Here is a 26,333-nt window from a genome sequence, read left to right on the forward strand (position 1 = left end):
AACTCTGGGCCTGGGCGCTGTCCCTCAGCTCTTCAGCTGAAGGCTAGCGCTCTAACACTTGAGCCACAGCGCCACTTCCAGCTTTTTTCTTTTTGCTTATGTGATGCTGAGGAATCAAACCCAGGGCCTCAGAGTCATGCAAGGCAAGCGCTCTACCACCGAGCCATCTTCCCAGCCCGAACTGAGTTCCTTGTATCTAGCATTACCAGCCTGAAACATGGTCCTCCTGGCTCCTTGCTTTTTTTATTCCTTTATTGATGGACACTAGGAATGTTTCCATGTTTGCATTACTGTAACAATACTGCTTTGAGCACGTGTTAAGAATCCTCAGTTCTCAGTTCCCTTGGACATACATCCCGAAGCTGAATTATTGGATCCGATGCTAATTCTAATTTATGGAGGTATTTTATTGTATTTACCACAGCAGCTGCATCATCTTACAATTTATATTCCCACCAGCAAAGCACAATGCTTCTAATTGCTCCACATCCTTGAAAACATGTTTTATTTTTGAGAGCCATACTAATTAATGGGTGTGAAAAGGCATCTCATTGTGTGTGTGTGTGTGTGTGTTTTCTGTCAGTGTGGGGGCTTGAACTCAGAGCCTGGGTGCTGTCTCTGAACTCTGCTCAAAGCTAGCCTCTATTACCTTGAGCCACAGCTCCACTTATGGTTTTCTGATGGTTAACTGCAGATAAGAGTCCCTCAGACTTTCCTACCCAAGATGCTTTGAACCACGATCCTCAGATTTTAGCCTCCAGAGTAGGTAGGATTACAGGTCTGAAAAATCAGCACCTGGCTTTTTTTTTTTTTTAATTTCTTTTGTGTCCTGGGCTTTGAACTTAGGGCCTAGGCACTGTCCTTGAATTGTTTTCCTCAGGGCTAGTTAGCATTCTATCATTTGAGCCACTTCCGGTTTTCTGGTGGGTTAATTGGGAGGCGATGAGTCTGACTTTGCTTTGAACCACGGTCCTTAGAGCTCAGCCCCCCTGAGTAGGGAGGATTACAGGGACGAGCCACCAGCACCCGGCTCGAGTCTTATTTTTGTGAGACAGAAAGGGAGATGATTTGCTTAAGGTCACAAAGGAAGGAGTGGCAGGTCCGAATACGAAAACTAGGGTAACCCGATTCCCAGTGACTTTACGACGACACAGGCAGGCCAACAAGTAGGTGGACCTCGGGCCCTCCTTGAAAGCTAGTTCCAAAATGGTGGGGGCAGTGGCGTCAGCGACGCCCCCACCCCTTCCGTCCACCTACCTCCCACTTCCCTTGGCCACCCAGGCGGAGGGGGAGGGGAACGGAACGCCGTGGCCCACGTGATTGCCGACAGTCCAGCGCGTGACGCAAAGCGGCGGGCCCAACGTTTGCTTTGCCTTGTGGGAAATGTAGTTTAAGAGCCCAGCAAGTAGACGAGGATTGGTAGTTTTCGGACTACGTTTCCCAGGAGGCAGCTGGGGCGTCGCCGCCATCTCCATCGTCGGAGAGCGGGGACTTGGTGCGCGCTGTCGGGCGGGGGCGAGGTTCGGGCCGGTTGTGCCGTTGCGAGGCTGCTGCTTCGGTCGCTGCGGTGGGCCCAGGTGAGTGAACGCCTCGAATGGGAGTTAGGACCCCTCAACCGGTTCGAGTTGTTTCATCTTTTGTGTTTTCTGGGTAGCGGCTGGGCCCGAAGAAGGCCTGGCGCGGAGCTGCTCCCCCGCGCTTCCCACCCGGGCCTCTTCGGAGCGGGCCCTGCTCGCTCGGGCTCCTCCCCCTCCCCGCCCTTCAGGGCTTCCCTGTGCTCCGGCCTAGCCCTCGAGGCTCTGGCCGCCTTTTCTCCGAGTAGCGCATCCGCGTCTTTATTATTATTATTACTTGCAGTCTGTCGGAGAGAGGTTTCCACAAGCCTCTTCTCTACGTTCCCTTATTCGTAGGAAGCCCATTATTTGGATGTTCGTCTTTCCCGGGACTCTTGCGTGCCCTTCCCCCTACGGAGACTCCATCGGTCTGGTTCTGCCTTCCTGGGCTCAAGTGGCTGGCACTGTGCAAATACTAATTACCACCTCCCCCCCCCCCTCCTTTGTGGCCCAAAGAGGCATAATCAAATTTACATTAACGGAAAAAGTTCTTTTTTTTTTTACGAGGGTGGTTGCATTCCAGTGGTAATTGGCGTGTGCCCTGCTTCTCTGAAGCATGTGTCTCAGTACCTAAGCAACTTTTATCTTTTATTTTCTCTGCTCTTCTAAATCTAACCGGTAGAGCGTGACGACGGAAGCGCAGAGCAACGCTGCGGCCCAGAAGTTGGAAGCCATCAGTGGGAGTAGTGTGTACGGGGAGGCTGTTAATTGGATTGAAGGGAAAGCCTCCGAGTGTGGTTGGGCCTGGCCGGGCAGAGCCAGTGAAACTTCTGGTGGCAGTTTTTATAATAGTCGGCTTGGGTTCAACTGATTTTTACCGTCTTTTGATTTTAGATTGAACCTTCTCTTCCAGGTAACTCCAGTTTTATTCCCAAAATGCCAGTGAATAACTGGTTATTTTATCGAGTTATTGTGAAGACTTAAGAGTTAAAACCGAAGACTAGCCATTTACTAACTAAATCTTGTATAGGGTTTCTAAATGTTATTCCCTAGAGGAGAGGCATGTGTAATTACCATAATTTTTCTTCCCTTTCAGATGATCTTCCTTGTTTTGTTTGTGAAAATGCTGTCTGTTGTAGTCTGTCCTGTCCCCCAGTTAACCTGATTGTGTATATTATTTTATAAAGGTCGGTTAAAAATACAAAATTGCTGATGCCTTGAGAAACTTAACAGATGAAACCAAACTTAGATTGTTCTTTGTTGGGAGATGTATTTTGTGAGCTAATATTAGTACTCTAGCTGTATCAAAAACTAATTGTAGTGTAGCCATTAGACTCGATTGCATTTTGTAAAAGCTGTTTGGAGATTCTGTTGGAAACATTTTTTGAAAGCCTTTATGTTCAGTATGTTTTTCAGTATTTTTATATTTATTTTTTTCAATCTTTTTAGCACCAATAAACAATCTCCAATTACAGAGATTGGTGTGTACAGGGTGCAACCTAAGTACAGTTCCGTTTTAGTGGTGGTGTAGTAACAGTTTTTTTAGTATATGTCATTTGAATAAAGCTACTTTTGAGATGGGTTTAGTTAGTGAAACAATGGATATAGGCCTGGGGTTGTAGTGCAGTGCTTGCTTAGCATGGCCAAGAGATAACATCCTCAGTAGGGAAAAAAAAAACTTGGCACTGCCTGTAATCCTGGCTACTCTAGAGGCTAGATCTGAGGATTGGTTCAAAGCCAGCCTGGCAGGAAAGTCTTGTGAGAATCTCCAATAAATTACTCAGAAAGAGCCAGTAATGGCACTGTGGCTCAAATGATAGAGCTCTAGCCTTGAGCACAAAGCTCAGATACAGAGCCCAGGCCCTGAGTTCAAGCCCCAAGGCTGTCAACCATAACAAACAAAATAAAAAATTATGGATTAGGGCTGGGAAGGTGGCTCAGTGGTAGAGCGCTTTGCCTTGCATGCCTGAGGCCCTGGGTTCGATTCCTCAGCACCACATAAGCAAAAAGAAAAAAGCCGGAAATGGCGCTTTGGCTCAAGTGGTATAGCGCTAGCCTTGAGCTGAAGAACTGAGGGACAGCGCCCAGGCTCAAGAGTTCAGGCCCCACGACCGGACCCAAAAAACAAAAAAAATATTATGGATTATAAAAGGTTGTTTTGTATTGATAAAGGAAGCTTGGAGTATGTCTGAGGTGACATAGAAGTGGGGAAGTTTTAGTCTGATTGGGAGAATGCAGACATAAAATTTATTTTAGGATCGACAGTTCTAACAACTAAAGAGTCTTAGGACTCTAGTTGGGAATAGTGACATCCTGAATTGAAAGAACTGTGGTTAATGCTATTAATCTAGATTGTGGATGATTTCATTCTTTATTATTATTTTTTAAACCAGTATCTAAGATAAATTAACTTTTTGATTCAGTGATTCAACAAATTCTGTGCTTGGCCCTGTCAGTAAACTGGGTCTTTTCTCTTTGGGAACTTACAGGGTTGTGGGAGAGAGCACAAAAAGTGGGCAAATAAATTTACAAATTGAGAAAAGTGGTATGGAGGTATTGAGCAGGGGACATTGAAAAAGGGAAGACCTAACAGAGTTCAGAGAAATGCTTTTTGGGGAAAGTCAGAAATCAATTTTGTAGGGCATTAAAGAGAGGGAGAGCCGGGCGCTGGTGGCTCATACCTGTAATCTTAGCTACTCAGGAGGCTGAGATCTGGGGATTATGGTTCAAAGCCAGCCTGGGCAGGAAAGGCCTTGAGACTCTTATCTCCAGTAAACCACCAGGAAACCAGAAGTGGCGCCGTGGCTCAAGTAGAGTGCTCGCCTTGAGCTGAAGAGCTGAGAGTTCAAGCCCAGGAGTGTCTAAAGAAAAGAGAGAGAGAGGGAGTACCACAGTGAAGGAAGTTGCAGGTTCCCAAAATGGAATGGACAGAGTTGTAGTGTTTTTATAACTGAAAGAATGCCAGGTGTAAGAGTGTGACAAAATGAGGACATTGTTTAATGATGGCTTAAAGAGGCTGTTTGGACATCCCAGTGGGCAGAAAAAGTTTTTTGTTTTTTTTTTTTCTTCTGATAAAAACAGATGGAGGGAAAATTTGTGGCTTAGCGTGGGGAGAGTTATTTGTTTACTTTTGCTGGGTTTAAATTCAGGGCCTCATGATTGCTTGGCTGGCATTCTACCACTTGTGCCACATTTCCACTCTAGCTTTTTTTTTTTTTTTTTGGTCCGGTCGTGGGGCCTGAACTCTGGGCCTGGGCGCTGTCCCTCAGCTCTTCAGCTCAAGGCTAGCACTCTTACCACTTGAGCCACAGCACCACTTCTGGCTTTTTTCTTTTTGCTTATGTGGGGCTGAGGAATCAAACCCAGGGCCTCGAGCATGCAAGGCAAGCGCTCTACCACTGAGCCACCTTCCCAGTCCCTCCACTCTAGCTTTTTGTGGGTTGGAGATGTGGTCCCTTCATACTGATTTCAAACCACATCCTCTAGAGCTCAGCCTTCTAAAGTAGCAAGGATTATAGAGGTGTGCTACTGATTCCTGGATTTTTTTTTTTGATCCGGGGCTTGAACTCTGGCTTGGGCGCTGTCCCTGTGTGCTTCAACTCAAGATGAGTGCTCTGCCACTTGAGCCACAGTGCTACTTCCAGTTTTCTAGTGGTTTATTGGAGATAAGAGTCTCACGGACTTTCCGGCCCGGGCTGGCTTTCAACCTCAATCCTCAGATCTCAGCCTCCTGAGTAGCTAGGATTTCAGGTGTGAGCCACGGGCGCCCAGCTAGATTCCTGGATTTTTGATGGATGTGTCTTAAGATCACTTTTGCAGAGGTAGAAACTGAACTGTGGAGAGTGGTCCTGTGTTTAACCTTCAGGACTAGCACAAAAATAAATACTTGAGAAATATAGTATAAAATTTTGCATTCCAGGGCTGGGAAGTTGGCTCAGTGATAGAGTGCTTTCCTCATATGCATGAGGCTCTGGGTTCGATTCCTCAGTACCACATAAGCAGAAAAAGCTGGAAGTGGCGCTGTGGCTCAGCTGTAGCTCAAGTGGTAGAGCACTCGCCTTGAGCTGAAGAGCTGAGGGACAGTGCTCAGGCCCAGAGTTCAAGCCCCACGACCACCCAAAAAAAAAATAATATACAGTGTGCTGCTTTGTGAATGACTATTTCAGTATGCTTACAAATTTATGTTAAAAATTATACCGCAAGTAAAATGGTAACCCTTGTACAACTAAAGAAAACTGAAAGTAAAAAAGCTTTAAAAAAAGAGCATGAGGCCCTGAGTTCCAGCCCAGTACATGCACACACAAAGAAACAACACAACAAAAGCAATTTTAGGCCAGGTGTTGATGGCTCACACTTGTAATCCTAGCCTCTCAGAAGGCTGAAATCTGAAGAATTGCACACACAGTCCTGGAACTTGAATTCATTGTCTGTGTACTGACCCTCTTTTTTTTGGTGGGGGGGGTGTCAGTCATGGGGGCCTGGGTGCTGTCTCTTCAGCTCAAGGCTAGCACTCTACCACTTGAGCCACAATGTCACTTCTGGCTTTTTATGCTTATGTGGTGCTGAGGAATCAAACCCAGGGCCTCATGCATGTGAGGCAATCACTCTAACACTGAGCCAACTTCCCAGTCCTGACCCTCAGCTTTTTTGCTCAACGCTAGTGCTTTGCCACTTGAGCCACACATCCATGTCTGGCTTTTTAAAATTTTTTTTGGGTGTCTAATTGGTAATAATAGACTCATGGACTTTTCCTGTCCAGGTGAGCTTTGTACTGTGGATCTTAGCTCTCTCAGTTTTCAGAGTAACTAGAATTTATAGGCATGAGTTACCAGCCTCCAAATTGGTTTCTTTGCTTTTTATATGCTGGTACTGGGGCGCTAGAACCCTTGGCTTTATACTTTGCCTGACTTTTCCCCTCACAACTAGCTACTCCACCACTTGAACTATACCTCCAGTTCCTCTTTTTGCTTTTTTTTTTTTTTGTCCGTTGTGGGGTTTGAACTCAGCCTGGGTACTTATCTGAGCTTTTTTTTTTTTTTTTGTCAGTCGTGGGTCTTAAACTCTGGGCCTGGGCACTGTCCCTCAGCTCTTCAGCTCAAGGCTACCACTTGAGCCACAGCGCAACTTCCGGTTTTTTGAGTGTTTTTTTTTGAGATAGAGTCTCACGGCATTTCCTGTCAGTGCTGGCTTTGAACCATGATCCTCAGATCTCAGTCTCCTGAGTAGGATTACAGGTGTGAGCCACTGGCACCCAGCTTGAGAAAGGTTTCTAATGATTCTATTCAAATTTGTTTTTGTGTCTTAATATTACATCACTTTTTTTTTCTTTTTTTAAGTATTTTATTGTAAAGATGCTGTACAGAGGGGTACAGTTACATGAGTAAGGCAATGAGTACATTTCTTGTAGAGCATTGTTACCCCCTTCCAGTTACATAAGTAAGGTAATGCGTACATTTCTTTCTTTTTTTTTTGGGTCCGGACATGGGGCCTTAACTGTGGGCCTGGGCGCTGTCACTCAGCTCTTCAGCTCAAGGCTAGCGCTCTGCCACTTGAGCCACAGCACCACTTCCGGCTTTTTTCATTTTGCTTTATGTGGTGCTGAGGAATCGAACCCAGGGCCTCAGGCATGCAAGGCAAGTGCTCTACCACTGAGCCATCTTCCCAGCCCATGAGTACATTTCTTATCGAGCATTGTTACCTCCTCCCCCAGCTCCTTCACCCTTCCCCCTAAAGTTGTAAAGTTCATTTCCATTATACTGTCTTGTGTTATATCTTTTTATATAGTACTTTTTTTTTAATTTTTATTTTTTTGTGAACACACTGTACAGAGGGTTTTTTTTTTTTTTTTTTTGACAGTCTTGGGGCTTGTTTCCAAACTAAAGAAAAGGAAGGATATTTAAAAAGCAGCATCTTTCTGAAGACTGGTCTGATTATTGTCTATGCCTTTTTTAGCTGGCATATGTGCAGTGTCCTCATTTTGCTCTGCCTGTTTTGTAGCTTCTGGAATGTTCTAACTGCATAGCTTGGCATTTCTTAGAAGATAAAAGGTCTAGGAAGGGGAAGTTGCTAGCTAGATTTCTAATTATAAAGCTTTTGAGTTGGTACCAGTGACTTGTGCCTGTAATCCTAGCTATTCGGGAGGCTGAGATCTGAGTATTGTGGTTCAAAACTGGCCCTGGGCTGAAAAATCTCAGAGACTATTTCCCTTTAACCAGCACAATGCTGGAACTGGAGGCGAAGCTCATGTGGTAGTGCCAGCTGTGAGTAAAAAGGCCAAGCAAAAGCATGGACCCTGAGTTCCAGGACCAGTCTCTTCCCTCCCCTAAAAAAAGACTTCTAGCTCATGCAGTGACACATAAGAACCAGGATTGTTGTTACTAATTAAAAATTTTTATATAATGTGAAGATCATTGCCTTGATTTAGGATTGTTGATTTTTTTTCCCCAGTCCTGGGGCTTGAACTCAGAGCCTGGGCACTGTCTCTGAGCCTCTTCATGCTCAAAGCTAGCACTCTACCACTTGAGCCACAGTGCTACTTAGGGCTTTTTCTGAGTAGTATATTGGAGATAAGGGTCTCATATACTTTTCTGTTCCAGCTGGCTTTGAACTGCAATCCTCAGATCTCAGCCTTCTGAGTAGTTAGAATTACAAGAGTAAACCACCAGCACCTGGTGTGAAATTGCTTTTGTTGTGTTGTTTCTTTGTGTGTGCATGTACTGAGCTGGAACTCAGGGCCTCATGTTCTTTTTTTTTTGGGGGGGGGAGTCCGGTTGTGGGGCCTGAACTCTGTGCCTGGGTGCTGTCCCTCAGCTCAAGGCTAGTGCTCTACCACTTGAGCCACAGCGCCACTTCCGGCTTTTTTCTTTTTGCTTATATGGTGCTGAGGAATCAAACCCAGGGCCTCAAGCATGCAAGGCAAGTGCTCCGCCACTGAGCCACCTTCCCAGCCTGCCCCTAAGCTTTTTTTCTTTTAGTTATCTTTAGTTGTACAAGGGTTACCGTTTTACTTGGGGTATAATTTTTAACATAAATTTTTGTTTTAAGCATAGTGAAATAATCATTTACAAAGCAGCACATTGTATATAAATATTTTTTTTGGATGGTCGTGGGGCTTGAACTCTGGGCCTGAGCACTGTCCCTCAACTTTTCAGCTCAAGGTAAGCACTGTACCACTTGAGTTACAGCCCCACTTCCGGTTTTCTGGTGGTTTATTGGAGATAAGAGTTTCATGGACTTTCCTGCCCAGGCTGGCTTTCAACCGTGATCCTCAGATCTCAGCCTCCTGAGTAGCTAGGATTACAGGAGTGAGCCACCAGCGCCCGGCCTATATTTTTTTTTTTTTTTTGTCGGTCATAGGGCTTGAACTCTGCCTGGGCTCTGTCCCTCAGCTCTTCAGCTCCAGGCTTGTACTCTACCACTTGAGCCACAGCACCACTTCCAGTTTTCTGGTGGTTAATTGGAGATGAGTTTCATGGACTTTCCTGCCTGGACTGGCTTTCAACCGCGATCCTCAGATGCCTCCTGAGTAGCTAGGATTACAGGTGTGAGCTACCGGCGCCCAGTGGCATTGTGTATTCTTTAGGTTCAGTCCTCTCTCCCTTCCCCCCTCTTCCTTACTGCAGTCTTCAGAAGTCATTTGCAAAAACCTAAATTAATGCCAGGTGTGATTGTGCATTTCTGTAATCCTAGTATTTGAGGGTCTGAGGCAAGACTATTATAAATTGATGGCTGATCCGGAACTACATGGCCAAGACCTTACCTAAAAAGAACAAAAAAAATTATTTATAAATTCAAATGATAATGAATTAATGAGTTACAACTGATTAATAATTACTATATGTTAAATATTTAATTGTCACAGAAAATAATACCAGTCCTTTTTGCTTCTAGAGAGGAACTAAGGAAGTCTAAAGGTAGTCCCAGCTCTGTTCATCATTATGCTTGTTTGGGGGCGTGGCGGGGTGTGTGTGTCCATTATGGGGCTTGAACTCAGGGCTAGGGTGCTGTCCATGAGCTCTTTTGTTCAAGGCTAGTGCTCTACCATTTTGAGCCACAGCGCCACTTCATATGGTTAACTTTATTTCATTTATTTTTTGTCGGTCCTGGGGCTTGAACTCTGCGCTTGGGTGCTGTCCCTCAGTTCTTCAGCTCAAGACAAGCGCTCTACTGCTTGAGCCACAACGCCACTTCCAGTTCTCTGGTGGTTAATTGAGATTAGAGTCTCACAGACTTTCCTGCCCAGGGTGGCTTTGAACTGTGATCCTCAGATCTTAGCTTCCTGTGTTGCTAGGATTACAAGTGTAAGCCACTGACATTTGGTTTATTATGCATTTTTCTTTTTTTTTTTTTGTCGGTCGTGGGGCTTGAACTCTGGGCCTGGGCGCTGTCCCTCAGCTCTTCAGCTCAAGGCAAGCGCTCTACCACTTGAGCTACAGCGCCACTTCCGGTTTTCTGATGGTTTATTGGAGATAGGAGTCTCATGGTCTCTCTTGCCCAGGCTGGCTTTGAACCGCGATCCTCAGATCTCAGCCTCCTGAGTAGCTAGGATTACAGGCGTGAGCCACCAGCGCCCGGCTTATTATGCATTTTTCATGTTTATCAAAAAAGCATTTATTATAAAGACGTGCATTAAAAGTACAAAGAATACAGTTAGTACCTATGTACTAGCTGTAAATTTAATGAAGCACTGTTAACATAAGTAAATCTAAACTAGTTCTATTTTTCTCAACCTTGTTGTGATTTTGGTGTTTATGATTCCAGCACTTGATTTCTAGACTTCTATTAAAAATGTGGGTGGGCACCCTAGGCTCAAGCCCATAAACCTAGATACTCAAAAGCTTAGATCGGAAGGTCTCTGTTCAAAGCCAGACCAGGCCCAAAAGTCCATAAAACTTTTATCTCTAATTAAGTCAAAAAGCCTACAGTGACATTTGTAGCTCAAGTGGTACCACTAAAGGTGCCAGAATTTAACAAAAAAGCCAAGTGACAGTTCAAAACCTCCAGTCCAAGCTCTGGTACTGACTGACACTCATATAACACAACAAAGTGCGTATTCCTTTTTTCTAGTTTTCGGGTGGTTAATTGGAAATAAGATTACAAGTGTGGGCTGGAAAATTGGCTCAGTGGTAGAGTGCTTGCCTTGCTTGCATGAGGCCTTGGGTTTGATTCCTCAGCACCACATAAGCAGAAAAATCCGGAAGTGGCGCTGTGGCTCTGGTCATAGGGACAGTGCCCAGAGTTCAAGCCCCACGACCAACCAAAAAAAAAAAAAAAATTAGTGAACCACTGCTGCTTGGCTGGAATTAACACTTTTTTGGTCTGTCTTGGGGCTTGAACTCTTGACCTGAGGCTCTGTCTCTCACCTCTTCAGCTTAAAGCTAGTGCTCTACTGTTTATGTGGTGCTAAGGAATCAAACCAAGGGCCTCATGCATGTGAGGCAAGCATTTTACCACTGAGCTACCTTCCCAGTCTCTAGAATGAACACTTTTTCAACTGTACAAATTGATACTATTATGTTTCTGTTTTTCTTTTTTTTTTGGATCTGATTGTGGGGCCTGAACTCTGGGCCTGGGCACTGTCCCTCAGCTCTTCAGCTCAAGGTTAGCACTCTACCACTTGAGCCACAGCACCACTTCTGGCTTTTTTCTTTTTGTTTATGTGCTGCTGAGGAATCGAACCCAGGGCCTCATGCATGCAAGGCAAGTGCTCTACCACTGAGCCACCTTCCTAGCCTATGTTTCTGTTTTTCTTTCTCTCTATTTTTTTTTTTTTGGTGGGTGTTGAGCCTTCAACTCTAGGCCTGAGCACTTTTATGCCTAAGACTAGAGCCTTATCACTAGATGCACAACTCTTTATCTGGCCTTTTCTGTGATTAATTGGAGATAAGTTTTAGGAAGGCTCATGCCTATAATCCTTGCTACTCAGAAGGCTGAGATCTGAGGACTAAGGTCTGAAGCCAGCCTAGGTAAGAAAGTTTGTTGTAAGAATCTTTATCTCCAACTAACCACTCAAAAACTGGAAGTAGGGCAGTGGCTCAAAGGTATAGAGTGCTAGCCTTGAGTAAAAATAGTTTAGAAACAATGTTCAGGCCCTGAGTTCTAGCCCCACAACTGACAAAAGTAAATAAAGTCCCAGGGATTTTCCTGCCTGTGTACCTTTGAACTGTAATCCTCAGATCCCAGCACGATCTCAGATCTCAGATATGAGCCACCAGCACTTGTCCAGCTTAGATGTATGACAGTACTGAGAATATTTAGACAATTAGAGAAGAGATTTTGGATTTTCTGGTCCCTTGATGGTTGGAGATAGGTGTTACTTTGTGTGTGTAAAATTACATACTATACATTGTTACAGTATACTTTATAACATAATCTATATGTGTTTGCATATGTTTTTTATATATAAACCTAGAAAACTTTTTTTGCCCATCCTGGGGCTTGAACTAAGGGCTGGAGCACTGCCCCTGAGCCTCTTTGTGCTCAAGGCTAGTAGCTCTACCACTTGAGCCATAACCCCTACTATTGGCTTTTTTGAGTAGTTTTTTGGAGATAAGAGTCTCCCAGGGACTTTTCTGCCCAGGCTGCCTTTGAACCACAATCCTCAGATCTCAGCCTTCTGAGTAGCTAGGATTACAGGTGTGAGCCACCAGCACCTAACTCCACATTTTTTTTTTTTTAATTTCAAAATCTAATTCTTGTCAATTTTACTAGATGAAATTATGGAGCTTGTAAAGTAGTCTTGAATGATGCAACCCCTGGTATAGCACTGTAAGTATTAGAGTGGAGGTATCTGATTATGAGATGGAAGGTTTGAGCTAGTTTGCTTTCTTTCTTTTACTAGTCCTGGTGGTATGGTATTTGAACTCAGGGCCTGGGCATCGTTCTGTTCTACACTTTTTGTTCAAGGCTAGCACTTGTGCTATAGTTTCACTTCCAGCTTTTTGGTAAGAGTCTCATGGACTTGTCTGCCTAGGCTGGTTTCAAACCATGATCCTCAGATCTCAGCCTCTTGAGTAGCTAGGATTATAGGCATGAGCCACTGGTGCCCTGCTGGGTTTTAGCTTTCTGTACTGTAGGAGGTTGAATAGGAAGGCTGGGAATGTGTGGTTTAGTGGTAGAGTGCTTGCCTAGCATGCATGTAGCCATAGGTTCAATTCCTCAGCACCACATAAATAGAAATACAGGAAGTGGCGCTCTGTCTCAAGTGGTAGAGTGCTAGCCTTGAGCAAAAGCAGCATAGGGACAGTGCCCACACCCTGATTTCTGAGTTCAAGCCCCAGGACTGGCAAGTGTGTGTGTGAGAGAGAGAGACAGACAAACATAAGATCAGTTGACTGGTGCAGAATCCTATGTCTACTTGAAGTAAATTGAAGCACTCTACCACTGAGCTACCTTCCCAGTCTCTAGAATGAACACTTTTTAAACTTTGTACAAATTGATACTATTATGTTTCTGTTTTTCTTTTTCTTTTTTTTTTTTTTGGGTCCGGTTGTGGGACCTGAACTCTGGGCCTGGGCACTGTCCCTCAGCTCTTCAGCTCAAGGCTAGCGCTCTACCATCTGAGCCACAGCGCCACTTCCGGCTTTTTTCTTTTTGCTTATGTGGTGCTGAAGAATCGAACCCAGGGCCTCATGCATGCAAGGCAAGTGCTCTACCACTGAGCCACCTTCCCAGCCCTTTACTGTATATGTCTAAATAACAGTGATAATAACTAATAGTTTGACCTAGAACACATAATAATTTTTGTATTTGTGCTGGTACCAAGGCTTGAACTTAGGTCTCCTACTCTCAATAATGGAGAGAGAATGAGGGACGGTGTGACATTGTCCAAAAAGATGTACTCTTTATTTGAATTAAGTAATTGTAACCCCTCTATATTTCATCTTTATAATTAAAAATTACCCCCAAAAAAGTAATGAAATCTACAAGGAGTGGATAGACATCTTATTGCTTATTTCCTCTCATTCTAGAATTATATCCTGTCTGCAAATTGGAGACGCCAGTGGCGCTTCCAGTGTTCTTTGGAAGCAGTATCTGGATCCATTGCAAGTTGTTCTAATAAGGTAAATTCATAGGAGTAAAAGAAACTATTGGAAAAGATTTATATCTATCTATCTATAGAGAAAGATACATATGTTGTTTTTTGGTGAATAGTTGTTTTCTTGTATACATCTATTATTTGGATATGTATATCAGTTCAAGCAAAATGGATATTTATAGGTTTTGTTTTGTTCTTTTGGGGAGTGATACTGGGATTTGAACCCTGCATCTTTTTTTTTTTGGTTGGTCTTAGGACTTGAACTCAGGGCCTAGGCACTGTCCCTGAGCTTTTTGAACTCAAGCCTAGCACTCTACCACTTGGAGCCACAGTCCCACATCCAGTTTTCTGGTGGCCACCTGGGCTGGCTTTGAACCTGGATCCTGAGATCAGCCTTCTGAGTAGCTAAGATTACAGGCATGAGCCACTGATGCCAGGCTTTGAACCTTGCCTTCTGCTTGCTAGGCAGGCTCTCTGCTGCTGAACTGAATTCCAACTCAGTGTTACGGTTTTTGTTGCTGAGTTCTTGTTAACAGTTTCTCTTTTCTTTGCTCTTTTTTTTTTTTGGAAATAGGATTTTGTTGTGTATCCTTGGCTGGCCTTGAACTTAACTGCCCTACCTCAGCCTCTTAAAGTGCTGGTATTACAGGTGTACACCATTGAATGTGCATCGGAATGTCTTAATTAGCCCTTTTTGGTACGCATTAGGGGTTGATTACTTGCGTAGAGACTGGAGACTTAATCCTTGGAATCTACAGAGACTTTCCATAGTTCACCTGTTCTCAATCCCTTTCTAGATTTTCTGAATTAGAATTTTGACTCTCGCCAGGCAGAGCGAGATTACAGCCTATGTCTGTAATCCTAGCTACTCAGGAGGCTGAAATTTGAGGATCAAAATTCAAAGCCAGGATGGGTATTAGTGGCTCACACTTGTACTCCTAGCTACTCAGGAGGCTGAGATCTGAAGATCATGGTTCAAAGCCAGGCAAGTCTGTGAGACTCTTTCCTCCAATAAACTACCAGAAAACTGGAAGTGGCACTGTGGCTCAAACTGCTAGAGCACTACTAGAATAGAGCAAAAAGAGCTCAGGGACAATGCCCAGGCCCTGAGTTCAAACCCCATGACTGACAAAAAGCAAAGCAAAGAAAAGAATTTTTACTTCCTCTACTGTTTTCCACCTATTCTATTTCTCCTGAGACACAGTCTTATAGCTCAGACTGATCTTCAGCTCTTTGGTAGAGGAATTATTTTTATGTCAGCCTCCCCAGTAGCTGGGGCTATGAATGTGCGCTATTGTACCTGTCAGTAATAATAATTTATTCATAAAAATAGCAGCTAAGTGCAGGCCCAGCACCAGTGGCTCACGTCTGTAATCTTATCTACTCAGGAGGCTGAGATTTAAGGGTCGCAGTTCAAAGCCAGCCTGGGCAGGAAAGTCCCTGAAACGCCAATTAACCACCAGAAACTGGAAGTGGTACTGAGGCTTGAGTGGTAGAGTGCTAGTGTTGAACTGAAGAGCTGAGGGACGGTGCCCAGCCACAGAGTTCAAGCCCCATGACTGACCAAAAAAAATAGCTAAGTGCCATGATTGGTGGCTTAATTTAGTGTTAATAAAGCCAGGTGCTGGTGGCTCACGCCTGTAATCCTAGCTACTCAGGAGGCTGAGATCTGAGGATCGAGGTTCACAGCCAGCCCTGGCAGGAGAGACCGTGAAATTCTTATCTCCAATAAACCACCAGAAAACTGGAAGTGGCGCTGTAGCTCAAGTCGTAGAGCACTATCCTTGAACTGAAGAGCTGAGGGACAGTGCTCAGGCCAGAGCTCAAGGCCCATGACCAACCAAAAAAAAAAAATTATGGGCTGGGAAGGTGGCTCAGTGGTAGAGCACTTGCCTTGCATGCTCGAGGCCCTGGGTTCGATTCCTCAGCACCACATAAGAAAAAAGCCGGAAGTGGCGCTGTGGCTCAAGTGGTAGAGTGCTAGCCTTGAGCTGAAGAGCTGAGAGACAGCGCCCAGGCCCAGAGTTCAGGCCCCACGACCGGACCCCCCAAAAAAAAAAAAAATTAGTGTTAATAATAAGAACTGAATGGAAACCTTAGTTGATTATTTTACACAGATAATAGTATCTTTGTTAAGTTATAAAAGCTTAATGTTTCTTTAAGAAATGGGAAAATATTCCCATTGGTAATGCATATTCATTTAAAATGGGAACTGAAATTGCTGTTACCCTCTCTGGGGGACATAGAGGAGCCTCTGGATAAGTCAAAAAAAATTTTTTTTTTTTGGTCCGGTCGTGGGGCCTGAACTCTGGGCCTAGGCGCTGTCCCTCAACTCTTCAGCTCAAGGCTAGCGCTCTACCACTTGGGCCACAGCACCACTCCCGGCTTTTTTCTTTTTGCTTATATTGCTTATGTGGTGCTGAGGAATCAAACCCAGGGCCTCAGGCATGCAAGGCAAGCGCTCTACCACTGAGCCACCTTCCCAGCCCTCAAAAAATTTTTTAAGTTGCCAGCTATGCTGTTCATTCTACTTCATTAATGATGAAGCATTAATTGCATAGAAAGTTCTGAGCTTAAGGGCTGGGAAGGTGACTCAGTGGTAGAGCGCTTGTCTTGCATGCCTGAGGCCCTGGGTTCGATTCCTCAGCACCACATAAGCAGAAAAAGCTAGAAGTGGTGCTGTGGCTCAAGTGGTAGAGCACTCGTCTTGAGCTGAAGAGCTGAGGGACAGTGCCCAGGCCCAGGGTTCAGGCACCATGATTGGCAAACAAACAAAAACAAAGTTCTGAGCTTAATAGACACCATTGAATAAATTTTCAGGAGACATCACAAGTTCTCTATACTGAAGATATTATTATGAACAAGTTGTAAGTGAATGACTGCTCAACTTGCTGTTGATTTTTCCTTTCAACAGCTAACATCTAGAATATTCCTCTTCCAGAAGTGAATATAACCTCTTGACCTATATCTTCCTTGATAACACAGCCTTTTCTACTACACTTTTTTTTGTTGTTGTTGGTTGTGGGGCCTGAACTCTGGGCCTGGGCACTGTCCTTCAACTCTTCAGCTGTAGACCAGCGCTCTACCACTTGAGCCACAGCCCTACTTCTGGTTTTTTCTGCTTATGTGGTGCTGAGGAATCCAACCAAGGGTCTCATGCGTGCAAGACAAGCGCTCTACCACTGAGCCACCTTCCCAGCGCCTCTACTGTACTTCTTGAGTGCAACACATGCCTGTTCAGTCAGTAAAAGTATGAAATGAAGGACGATAGCTTATCACCTACTATACTAATATATAAGAAGTTGAATTGGTGATGAAGTGTTTACTCTGGGGAGGTTCCTAAATGTGCTCACTAGCTACTTAGATTATAGTAAAATAAAGCTTAAGATGTGAACTCATGGGTGTTGTGCATATGTGTCTGTGTAAATATTTGTATGAAAATGTCAATGAAGCTAAGTACTGGTGGCTCACACTTGTAATCCTAACTACTCAGGAGGCTAAGATATAAGAATAGCAGTTCAAAGCCAGCTTGGGCAGAAAAGTCCATGAGAGTCATCTCCAATAAACTACCAGAAAACTGGAAGTAGCTCTGTGGTCAAATGGTAGAACACTTGCCTTGAGAAGAAGAGCTGAGGGACAGTGCCCAGACCCAGAGTTCAAGTCCCACAACCAACCAAAAAAAAAGAAAAAAAAATGTCAATGAAACCTATTATATTGTACAATCAAAATATACATGAATAAACTAGAATTTTTTTTTTTAGTCAGTCGTGGGGCTTGAAATCTGGGCCTGGGTGCTATCCCTCAGCTCTTCAGCTCAAGGCTAGTGCTCTACCACTTGAGTCAGGGCACCACTTCCAGTTTTCTGCTGGTTAATTGGAGATAAGAGTCTCAAGGACTTTTCTGCTCAGGCTTGCTTTGAACCGCAATCCTCAGATCTCAGCCTCTTGAGTAGCTAGGATCACAAGCATGAGCCACTGGCACCTGGCTTAATTTTGACTTTTTACCACAGATAAACTTGTGTTATATCTACAGATGGTTTAAGTAGCAAAATTCTTAGAAGTATGGAACTCCCCTTTACCGTTTACATTTAACATACTTATGTATCTTTTCTATACATTATAATCCCTTAGAATTGAAATAATACTGTTTATACTGATTTATCTTAGGAAATAATATGAGAGCCACTTACTAGCCACTTACTTAATGCTAGAAGGATGACTGATTGCCGCAGGGTTACGTTGAGTTGTGAAACCTTGGGAAAAGTGTTACCCTAGAGGTAGCACAGCTGCTCTTGGAGCTGTTTCCCTCTTTCCCTCCTTTTCTCAGGAGATAGCCTCCTGAGGAAAGGAGTAGAATAATAAACATGTTCAGTATTCTGCTTGAGCTCGGCTTTCTCTTAACTCCTCAGAGGCTTAGAGGGCACAGATGAGAACTGTTGCTTTGCCTAAAACCCTGTGTGAATTGTAAGTTTTGTTTTTTAATAGTTGGGGTTTATCTTCATCTCTGTTATCTAACTGCTTACTCATCAAAAAAAATTATACTTGTAGAATGAATTTCCTATTTAGACTTGGGTCCCATTCCTCAGACTGTTGAAAACATGGTAGCTTGACTGGACTTGGTAGGAAGAGAATTTTATTCTAATCTGGCATTAAAAATAACACTGATGCCAGTTTGGCTTTATGTGCATTTTTTTAAACTGTCACTAAGGCTTGAATTGGACTTAATTCCTATGTAGTTTTTTTTGGTCATGAAGCTTGTACTCTAGGCTTGGGTGCTGTCCCTGAGCTTTTCTGTTCAAGGCTAGTGCTCTGTCACTTTAAAGAACAGCTCCATTCCGGGTGTCTGGTGGTTAATTGGAGATAAGGGTCTCACAGACTTTCCTGCCCTAGCTGGTCTTTAACCATGATCTTCAGATCTCAGCCTCCTGAGTAGCTAGGATTAAAGATGTGAGGCACTGGCATCTGGTTCTGTGTGTGGCTTTTTATGCTCACAGCTGGCAGTTTACCACTTGAACCATTCCTTTACTTTCACTTTTTTGCTCATTTTGGTGATTGTGTCTAGTCTTGCTCCTGCTAGCCTTGAAATCAGGATCTTACAGATCAAAGCCTCCTGAGAGCCGCTTGGAGTATTACAGCCATGGGCCACTAGCTACACTGTTTTTTGTTTTGTTTTGTTTTGTTTTTGTTTTTTGGGGTCCTGTCGTGGGGCCTGAACTCTGGGCCTGGGCCCAGCTCAAGGCTAGCGCTCTATCACTTGGGCCACAGCGCCACTTCCGGCTTTTTTCCCCCCTGCTTATGTGGTGCTGAGGAATTAAACCAGGGCCTCATGCATGCAAAGCAAGCGCTCTACCACTGGGCTACCTTTCCAGCCTTACAATGGTTATTTTTGAGCTAGTCTTACCTTGTAGCCTAGGTATATGTACCTGAACTATCTATCTGAAGCTTCCTTTGGTAGCTAGGAAGACAGGAACATTCTCCCACTCCTGCCTACAGGTGAAGAAAGTCTTGGAAACTTTTCTACTTAGGCAGACCTTGAATCTTGATCCTCCCATTCTCAGCCTTCCAAATAGCAAGGGTTATAAATGTAAGCATGCCTGGTGCTAGAAGTAGCTTTTCGTAAAAGGCTAATGAATTGGAGCTTTTTTCTTTTCTTTCTTTTTTTTTTTTTTTGGTCCAGTCGTGGGGCCTGAACTCTGGGCCTGGGCACTGTCTCTCAGCTCTTCAGCTCAAGGCTAGCACGCTCTATCACTTGGGCCACAGCACCACTTCCGGCTTTTTTCTTTTTGCTTATGTAGTGCTGAGGAATCGAACCCAGCGCCTCAGGCATGCAAGGCAAGTGCTCTACCACTGAGCCACCTTCCCAGCCCCTCCATTTTTTTATTTTGAGATTGCGTTTTTTACTGTATATAGTCCAATCTGGCCTCAAACTTCTTCCTCAGCTTCCCAAATAATGTAATTGTATATGTGTTTTACAATGTTTATGAGTGAGTTTAACGAAGGTAGATTGTATACATATTATGAACATGTCAAAATGAAACTTGTACAACTGATGCTAATAAAAAATGTGGATAAGGGACTGGGAATGTGACTTAGTGGTAGAGTAGCTTGCCTAGTGTGCATGAGGCCCTGGGTTTGATTCCTCAGCACCACATAAACAGGAAAAGCCAGAAGTGGCGCTGTGGCTCAAGTGGTAGAGTGCACGCCTTGAGCTGAAGAGCTAGGGTCAGTGCCAGGCCCAGAGTTAAAGCCCCATGTCGACCCCCCAAAAAAAAAAAGTTTCAGGAAAAAAAAAACCAGGATATCAAAAGTTGTTCTCCATTGTCTCCATTGTTTTCCAGCCTCCAAATTTCTATGGAGTAAACCTGCGTCGTTTTGATTTCTAAATTGGGAGAGAAAAGTTTCTAAATTTCTAGGGAAGTTCAAATTTCAAATAAACTCACATATTTGTTTGAATTATTTTTTATATCAGAAATAATTGAAAAGGCACCCTCTCCAGAGATGTCAAAAACAAACAAGTCTAAGTCTGGATCTCGCTCTTCTCGATCAAGATCTGCATCCAGATCACGATCTCGTTCATTTTCGAAGTCTCGATCCCGAAGCCGATCTATTTCTCGTTCAAGAAAACGAAGGCTAAGGTAAGGGGACAGTGGTTTTGTATATTGAGATGATCATCATGTTAGTGTGGTTTTGAAGCATTTTGGTCAGACTTTCTGTGATTGTCAAGTGAAGGAAGAATAGGAAGGAAGGTTTGAGGGATAGAGTGAATCAGACTTTAAGGTACTCAAGTACCTTGAATCTGTACAAATGAAATTTAGGTCTTATTTTAGACTGTTTACCTAATTCCTTTTCTCCTCTGCCAGCACATTACTATGTCCCACTCACTTTGGAAGAAAACATTTTAGCCGGGCACTGGTGGCTCACGCCTGTAATCCCAGCTACTCCGGAGGCTGAGATCTGAGGATCGAGGTTCAAAGCTAGCCCAGGCAGGAAAGTCCAAGAGATTCTTATCTCCAATAAACCACTCTCAAACCAGAAGTGGTGCTGTGGCTCAAGCGGTTAGCGCTCGCCTTGAGCTGAAGAGCTGAGGGACAGCACCCAGGCCTAGAGTTCGAGCCCCACGACCGACCCAAAAAAAAAAAAATTATTTATTTGTATGAACTGCTTGCCTCAAAAGTACTTCTGGGGTTTTAGACCAGTATTTGTGTCATCAGCAAAGAAAGAATAGCTAAGACAATTAGTAATAGGATCAACATTTTGAGATGCTTTGGCCAACTAAAATAATAATACTTGTAGATAACTTGCCAGCAATAATTTGTATTATGTCTATCACTAAAAGCTTAATCTCTTTAATGAAACATGTCTTAGTAAAACACATCTTAAAACTTATCTTAAGTTACCTAATGTTGCTGGTAGCTCACACCTGTAGTCCTTGCTACTCAGGCTGAGATCTGAGGACTGGCTGAAAAGTTTCTGTGAGACTCCTTATCTCCAGTTAACCACCAGAAAACCTGGAGTGGCACTGTGGCTCCAAGTAGTAGAGACCTAGCCTTGAGCAAAAGAGCTCAGGGACAATACTCAGGTCCTGAGTTCAAGCCCCACAATGGACCAGGATGGAGAAAAAAACCAACAAAAATTACCTAGCCAGGCCCCAGTGGCTCATACCTGTAGTCCTAGCTACTCAGGAGGCTGAGATCTGAGGATTGTGGTTCAAAGCCAGCCTGGGCAGGAAAATCCATGAGTCTCTTAACTCCAATAAACCACCAGAAAACCAGAAAGGGAGCTGTAGCTCAAGTGGTAGAGGGCTCACCTTGAACTGAAGAGCTCAGGGACAGCACCCAGGCCCCAGAGTTCAAGCCCCAAGATCAACAACAACAACAAAAAAAATTAAAAATAGGTTTTGTAAATACCACTTTATTCTACTAAATGTGAAAATAATTATTCTAAGTTTATCTCCAATATTTTTTAATTCAGTTTTCATGCTGTTTAATTATGTTTTGAATAGGACATCAAACTGCAGCGTCTTTCCTCTTTGATACATTGTAAGTCATGTTTCTCATTCATTAAAAGCATCTTTTCAAGCTGAGTGTTGGTGGATTAGACCAGTAATCCTAGCTACTAGCTACTTAGGAGGCTGAGATTTGAGAATCATGGTTCAAAGCCAGCCCAGTCAGAAAAGTGTGACTCATCTCCAATTAACCACCAGAAAACGGGTGGTGAAGCTGGCTCAAAGTGGTAGAGTGCTAACCCTGAGCAAAAAGAGCTCAGGGACAGCAGCCTAGTCCCTGAGTTGAAGCCCTGTGACTAACCAAAATAAATACATAAATAAACAAGCATCATTGCTTTTTTAAAGAAAAGGTCTTCCCACATAGTCCATTCTGGCCTTCAACTTGAAGTCTCTTGCTGCATACCAGTTCTGTTGAAAGCATTTAAATTGTCTTCTGTGTATAGATTAAGAACCTACAACTGGGTGCCTGGTGGCTCACACCTGTAATCCTAGCTACTCAGGAGGCTGAGATCTGAGGCTTTTGGTTCAAAGCCAGCCTGGGCAAGAAAGTCCGTGAAACTGTTATCTCCAATAAACCACTAGAAAACCAGAAGTGGCGCTATGGCTCAAGTGGTAGATTGCTCGCCTTGAGCTGAAGAGCCTTGAGCTGAAGAGCGCAAGGACAGTACCCAAGCCCAGAGTTCAAGCCCCACAACCGACCAAACAAACAAACAAAAAAACCCTTCAAACTAGTTTCTATATATGTGAATTTGGGAAAAAATGGTATATTTTACTATATGTGGATCTTTGCATAATTCTTTTTTGTTTCTTCTTTTAGAATTTTGCTAGCCATGAGATGATCAATTTAGCCTCCTGGAACCCCTACTACTTATTTCAGATCTGGATTTAGAATCTTAGAATTAAAATGAGGCTTTGGCCAGGCTCTAGTGGCTTACACCTTTAATCCTATTCAGGAGGCTGAGATCTGAGGATTGTGGTTCAAAAAAGCCAGCCGGGGTAGGAAAGTCTGTGAGACTCTTTATCTCCAATAAATTACCAAAGAAGCTGGAAGTAGAGCTGTTTGCCTCAGGTAGTAGACTGTTAGTCTTGAACAAGAAAGGTCAGGGATAGTAACAAGGCCTGGAGTCAGGCTTCAGGACCAGCACCAGTCAATCAATAAAGCTCTGACAAAATCAGATTTATTCTTGGGGTTGGAGTGATTCAGGTCATAGAGTACCAGCCAATGAGCAAAAGCCATGAAAAATGTCAGATACTAAGTTGAAGTCCTGGTCTTGGACCAAAAAAAAAAAAAAGATTTCTTGATGGTTTCTAGTTCCATAGTACTAATATGAAGCTGGATGCCAGTGGCTTACATCTATAATCCCTAGCTAATCAGGAGGCTGAGATCCAGAGCCTTGTGGTTCAAAACCAGCCTGGTAAAGAATTTTTTTGAGACTTCATCTCCAAAATAATGAGCCAAAAGCTTTTTTGCTAGAGGCATGGTTTAAGTAGTAGAGTACCAGTTGAGCAACCAAGCTGAGTAATTGCAAGGCCCTGAGTTTAAGCCTTAGGAATGGCAAAAAAAAAAACAAAAAACAAAAAAGTCTATTAAACACATTATTGATAAAGTTCTTTACCTCCTGACAAAAATAACTTGATTCTTAAATGAAATCTATGAGAAGCCCACCCTCAATTTATTTTATTGTATTGTAAAGGTGATGTACAGAGGGGTTACAGTTACATAAGTAATGAATATATTGTCAACAGTGTTACCTCTATCCCCTCAAATTAATTTCAAACCGGAGATTAAAAAGTAGACATGTAGCTGAGCACTAGTGGCTCACACCTGTAATCCTAGCTACTCAGGAGGCTCATTTGAGAATTACAGTTCAAATCCAGCTGGGGCAGAAAGGTCCCCATGAGACTCTTATCTCCAATAAACTCAAAAAAGCTGGAAGTGACACTGTGGCTCAAGTGGTAGAGTGCTAGGCTTGGGCACAATGAGGTTCAGGGACAGTACCCAGGCCCTGAGCTCAAAGTTTAAACTAGTAAATGTAAGTTAAAGAATTGGTTTGAGCTGGGCGCCGGTGGCACATGCCTGTAATCCTAGTTACTCTGGAGGCTGAGATCTGAGGATCATGGTTCAAAGCCAGCCCAGTCAGGAAAGTAGTCCATGAAACTCTTATCTCCAATAAACCACCAGAAAACTGGAAGTGGTGCTGTAGCTCAAGTGGTAGAGCGCTAGCCTTGAGCTGAAGAGCTGAGGGATCACGCTCAGGCCCAGAGTTCAAGCCCCAGGACCACCACCAACAACAACAAAAAAATTGGTTTGGGGTTGGGAAGGTGGCTCAGTGGTAGAGCGCTTGCCTTGCATGCCTGAGGCCCTGGGTTCGATTCCTCAGCACCCCATAAGCAGAAAAAAAAGCCGGAAGTGGTACTGTGGCTCAAGTGGTAGAGCGCTAGCCTTGAGCTGAAGAGCTGAGGGACAGCACCCAGGCCCAGAGTTCAGGCCCCGCGACTGGACCCAAAAAAAAAAAAAAATTGGTTTGAGGGCTGGGAAGTTGGCTCAGTGATAGAGTGCTTGCCTCGCATGCATGAGGCCCACTCTAGGTTTTATTCCTCAGCACCACATAAACAGAAAAAGCCAGAAATGGCACTGTGGCTCAAATGGTAGAGTGCTTGCCTTGAGCTGAAGAGCTGAGGGACAGCACCCGGGCCCAGAGTTCAGGCCTATGACCAACCCCCCCTCCCCCCCAAAAAAAAAAAAAAAATTGGTTTGAAGCCAAGAGAAAATACAACTAAAATGGAGTGACAGAATTGACACAAACCAAATTGAAAAATGTGAACCAACTCAGAAGTGTTCCTGGCAGCTGGAACTCTGAACACATTTTCTCCTGGTTCTTACAGTTGCCTTGGCAAATGAAGTCTGGGTTGGTCTAGAATCACTTTGTCTGTTTTATGTTGAAAAGATTGTTATTCTTGAGTATTTTGTTCCATTAGAAAGCATGCGCTTATAGTTTATCTTAGTTTGACTTTTCTATTTTCTAGAAACAGTTTTGCCACTGAGTGCTCAGTTTTTATTTCTGGATTATCTGTTTCATGGCTTTTTCTTTCGTTTTCCTCTGATAAAGGAAAGTATCAAGAGTTTGAGAATCTATACTTTTAGATTAACTGCTGAATTCTACAGAATTGGAGGGCAAAAAATAATTACTTCCTTGTATTTCAGACTGCATCCTTTTCAGTGATTCCTTAAATAACTTCACTTGCAATCTTCAGAGCCTTGTGTTCCTGCATCTGTGCAGTGCCTGTGGGTTTGGATGCAGTGTGCCACAGGTTCTTTCTCACTAGTAATTGGTAACAAGCATCGGTAGCTTCTGAGGATTGGGAATATGAATTAAATCTTCCTTAGTGCTGCTGGTGGATTGCTTCCCTCAAGCACAGACATTTAATTGGGTCGTATTCAGTTTCATAATCTGCATCTCTCTCTTCATTCTTTTCTTGTCTTGTTAACTGTTTCCAAATGAAAGATGGAAGGTAAGTTTTTGTTGTTTGCATACTACATTAGCAATCACAGGAATAAGTTGGATCTTAGCCAGTTGCTGTTCTTTGTGGGGAAGATAAAATCTGAGTGTAGTAGGTAGCACTGGAAAACTATTCTCATCCTTAATGTAAGCGTCTTACAAATACTGTTTTGTATATGACCATAAACTTGGTACGTTTGCTAAGTGGAGTTACAGTAGGTAGCTCTTCCTTATTCACAAGGGATTTGTTCTAAGATGCCTACAACTGCTACAGTACTGGGCTCTTTGCATAGTACTGTTTCTTCCTATGTACATATACCCATGAGAAAGTTTAATTTAGGGTTAGCCACAGTTAGATTAACAATAAGATGTAACAGTTGTAACAATATACTGTAAAGTTATTTTAAAACTTAGGGATTGGAGCTAGGAAGATGGCTTAGTTGTAGAGTGCTTGCCTAACATGAAGCCCTGAGTTCGATTCCTCAGTACCATATAAACAGAAAAAGCCAGAAGTGGTGTTGTAGCTCAAGTGGTAGAGTGCTAGCCTTAAGCAAAAAGAAGCTCAGAGACAGTGCCCAGGCCCTGCATTCAGGACTGGCAAGGGAAAAAAAAAAAAGCAGGGATTGTTTTTGGAATTTATTGCTTTTTTTCTTTTCTTTTTTTTTTTTTTTTCCAATTGTGGGGCTTGAACTCAGGGCCTGGACAATTGTTCCCTGAGCCCCTTTGCCCAAGGCTAGTGCTCTACCACTTTGAGCCACAGTACTACTTCTGGTTTTTTAGTGGTTAATTGAGATAAGAGTCTCAGGGGCTTTTCTGCTCCGGCTGGCTTTGAACCATGATCCTCAGATTTCAGCCTCCTGAGTTTTAGGATTACATATGTGAGCCACCAGCACCCAGCCTGCTTAATTTTTTTTTTTTGGGGGGGGGGGGGGAGAGGAGTCTGGTTGTGGGGCCTAAACTCTGGGTCTGGGTACTGTCCCTCCGCTCTTCAGCTCAAGGCGAGTGCTCTACCACTTGAGCCACAGCACCACTTCCAGCTTTTTCTGCTTATATGGTGCTGAGGAATCTAACCCAGGGCCTCATCATGCAAGGCAAGCGCTCTACCACTGAGCCACCTTCCCAGCCTGCTTAATATTTTTGACTGGTTTGCTACAGCTAACTGAATAAAAAGAAACTTCAGAAAGCAAGAAGGGAATCTACTGTCTTTTTTTTTTTTTTTGTCATGAGACTTGAAATAAG

At 43.6% G+C, this 26,333-nt stretch overlaps 1 protein-coding gene across 1 annotated transcript in view; it reads left to right on the forward strand.

Annotated features, from left to right (window-relative positions):
• Nucleotides 1-1,468: 1,468 nt before the first annotated feature.
• Nucleotides 1,469-26,333, forward strand: part of Thrap3 (thyroid hormone receptor associated protein 3) — a 45,422-nt gene continuing 20,557 nt past the window's right edge. The window contains exons 1-3 of the mRNA XM_042677023.1: nucleotides 1,469-1,577; nucleotides 13,523-13,615; nucleotides 20,059-20,224. Of these exons, the coding sequence (XP_042532957.1) occupies nucleotides 20,088-20,224 (137 nt within the window). The 5' untranslated portion in view covers nucleotides 1,469-1,577; nucleotides 13,523-13,615; nucleotides 20,059-20,087. The remainder of the gene's footprint in view (nucleotides 1,578-13,522; nucleotides 13,616-20,058; nucleotides 20,225-26,333) is intronic.

The sequence above is a fragment of the Dipodomys spectabilis genome, unplaced genomic scaffold (genome assembly GCF_019054845.1).
Source record: "Dipodomys spectabilis isolate Male_0828 unplaced genomic scaffold, ASM1905484v1 ptg000002l, whole genome shotgun sequence".
In the NCBI taxonomy this organism is placed as follows: domain Eukaryota; kingdom Metazoa; phylum Chordata; class Mammalia; order Rodentia; family Heteromyidae; genus Dipodomys; species Dipodomys spectabilis.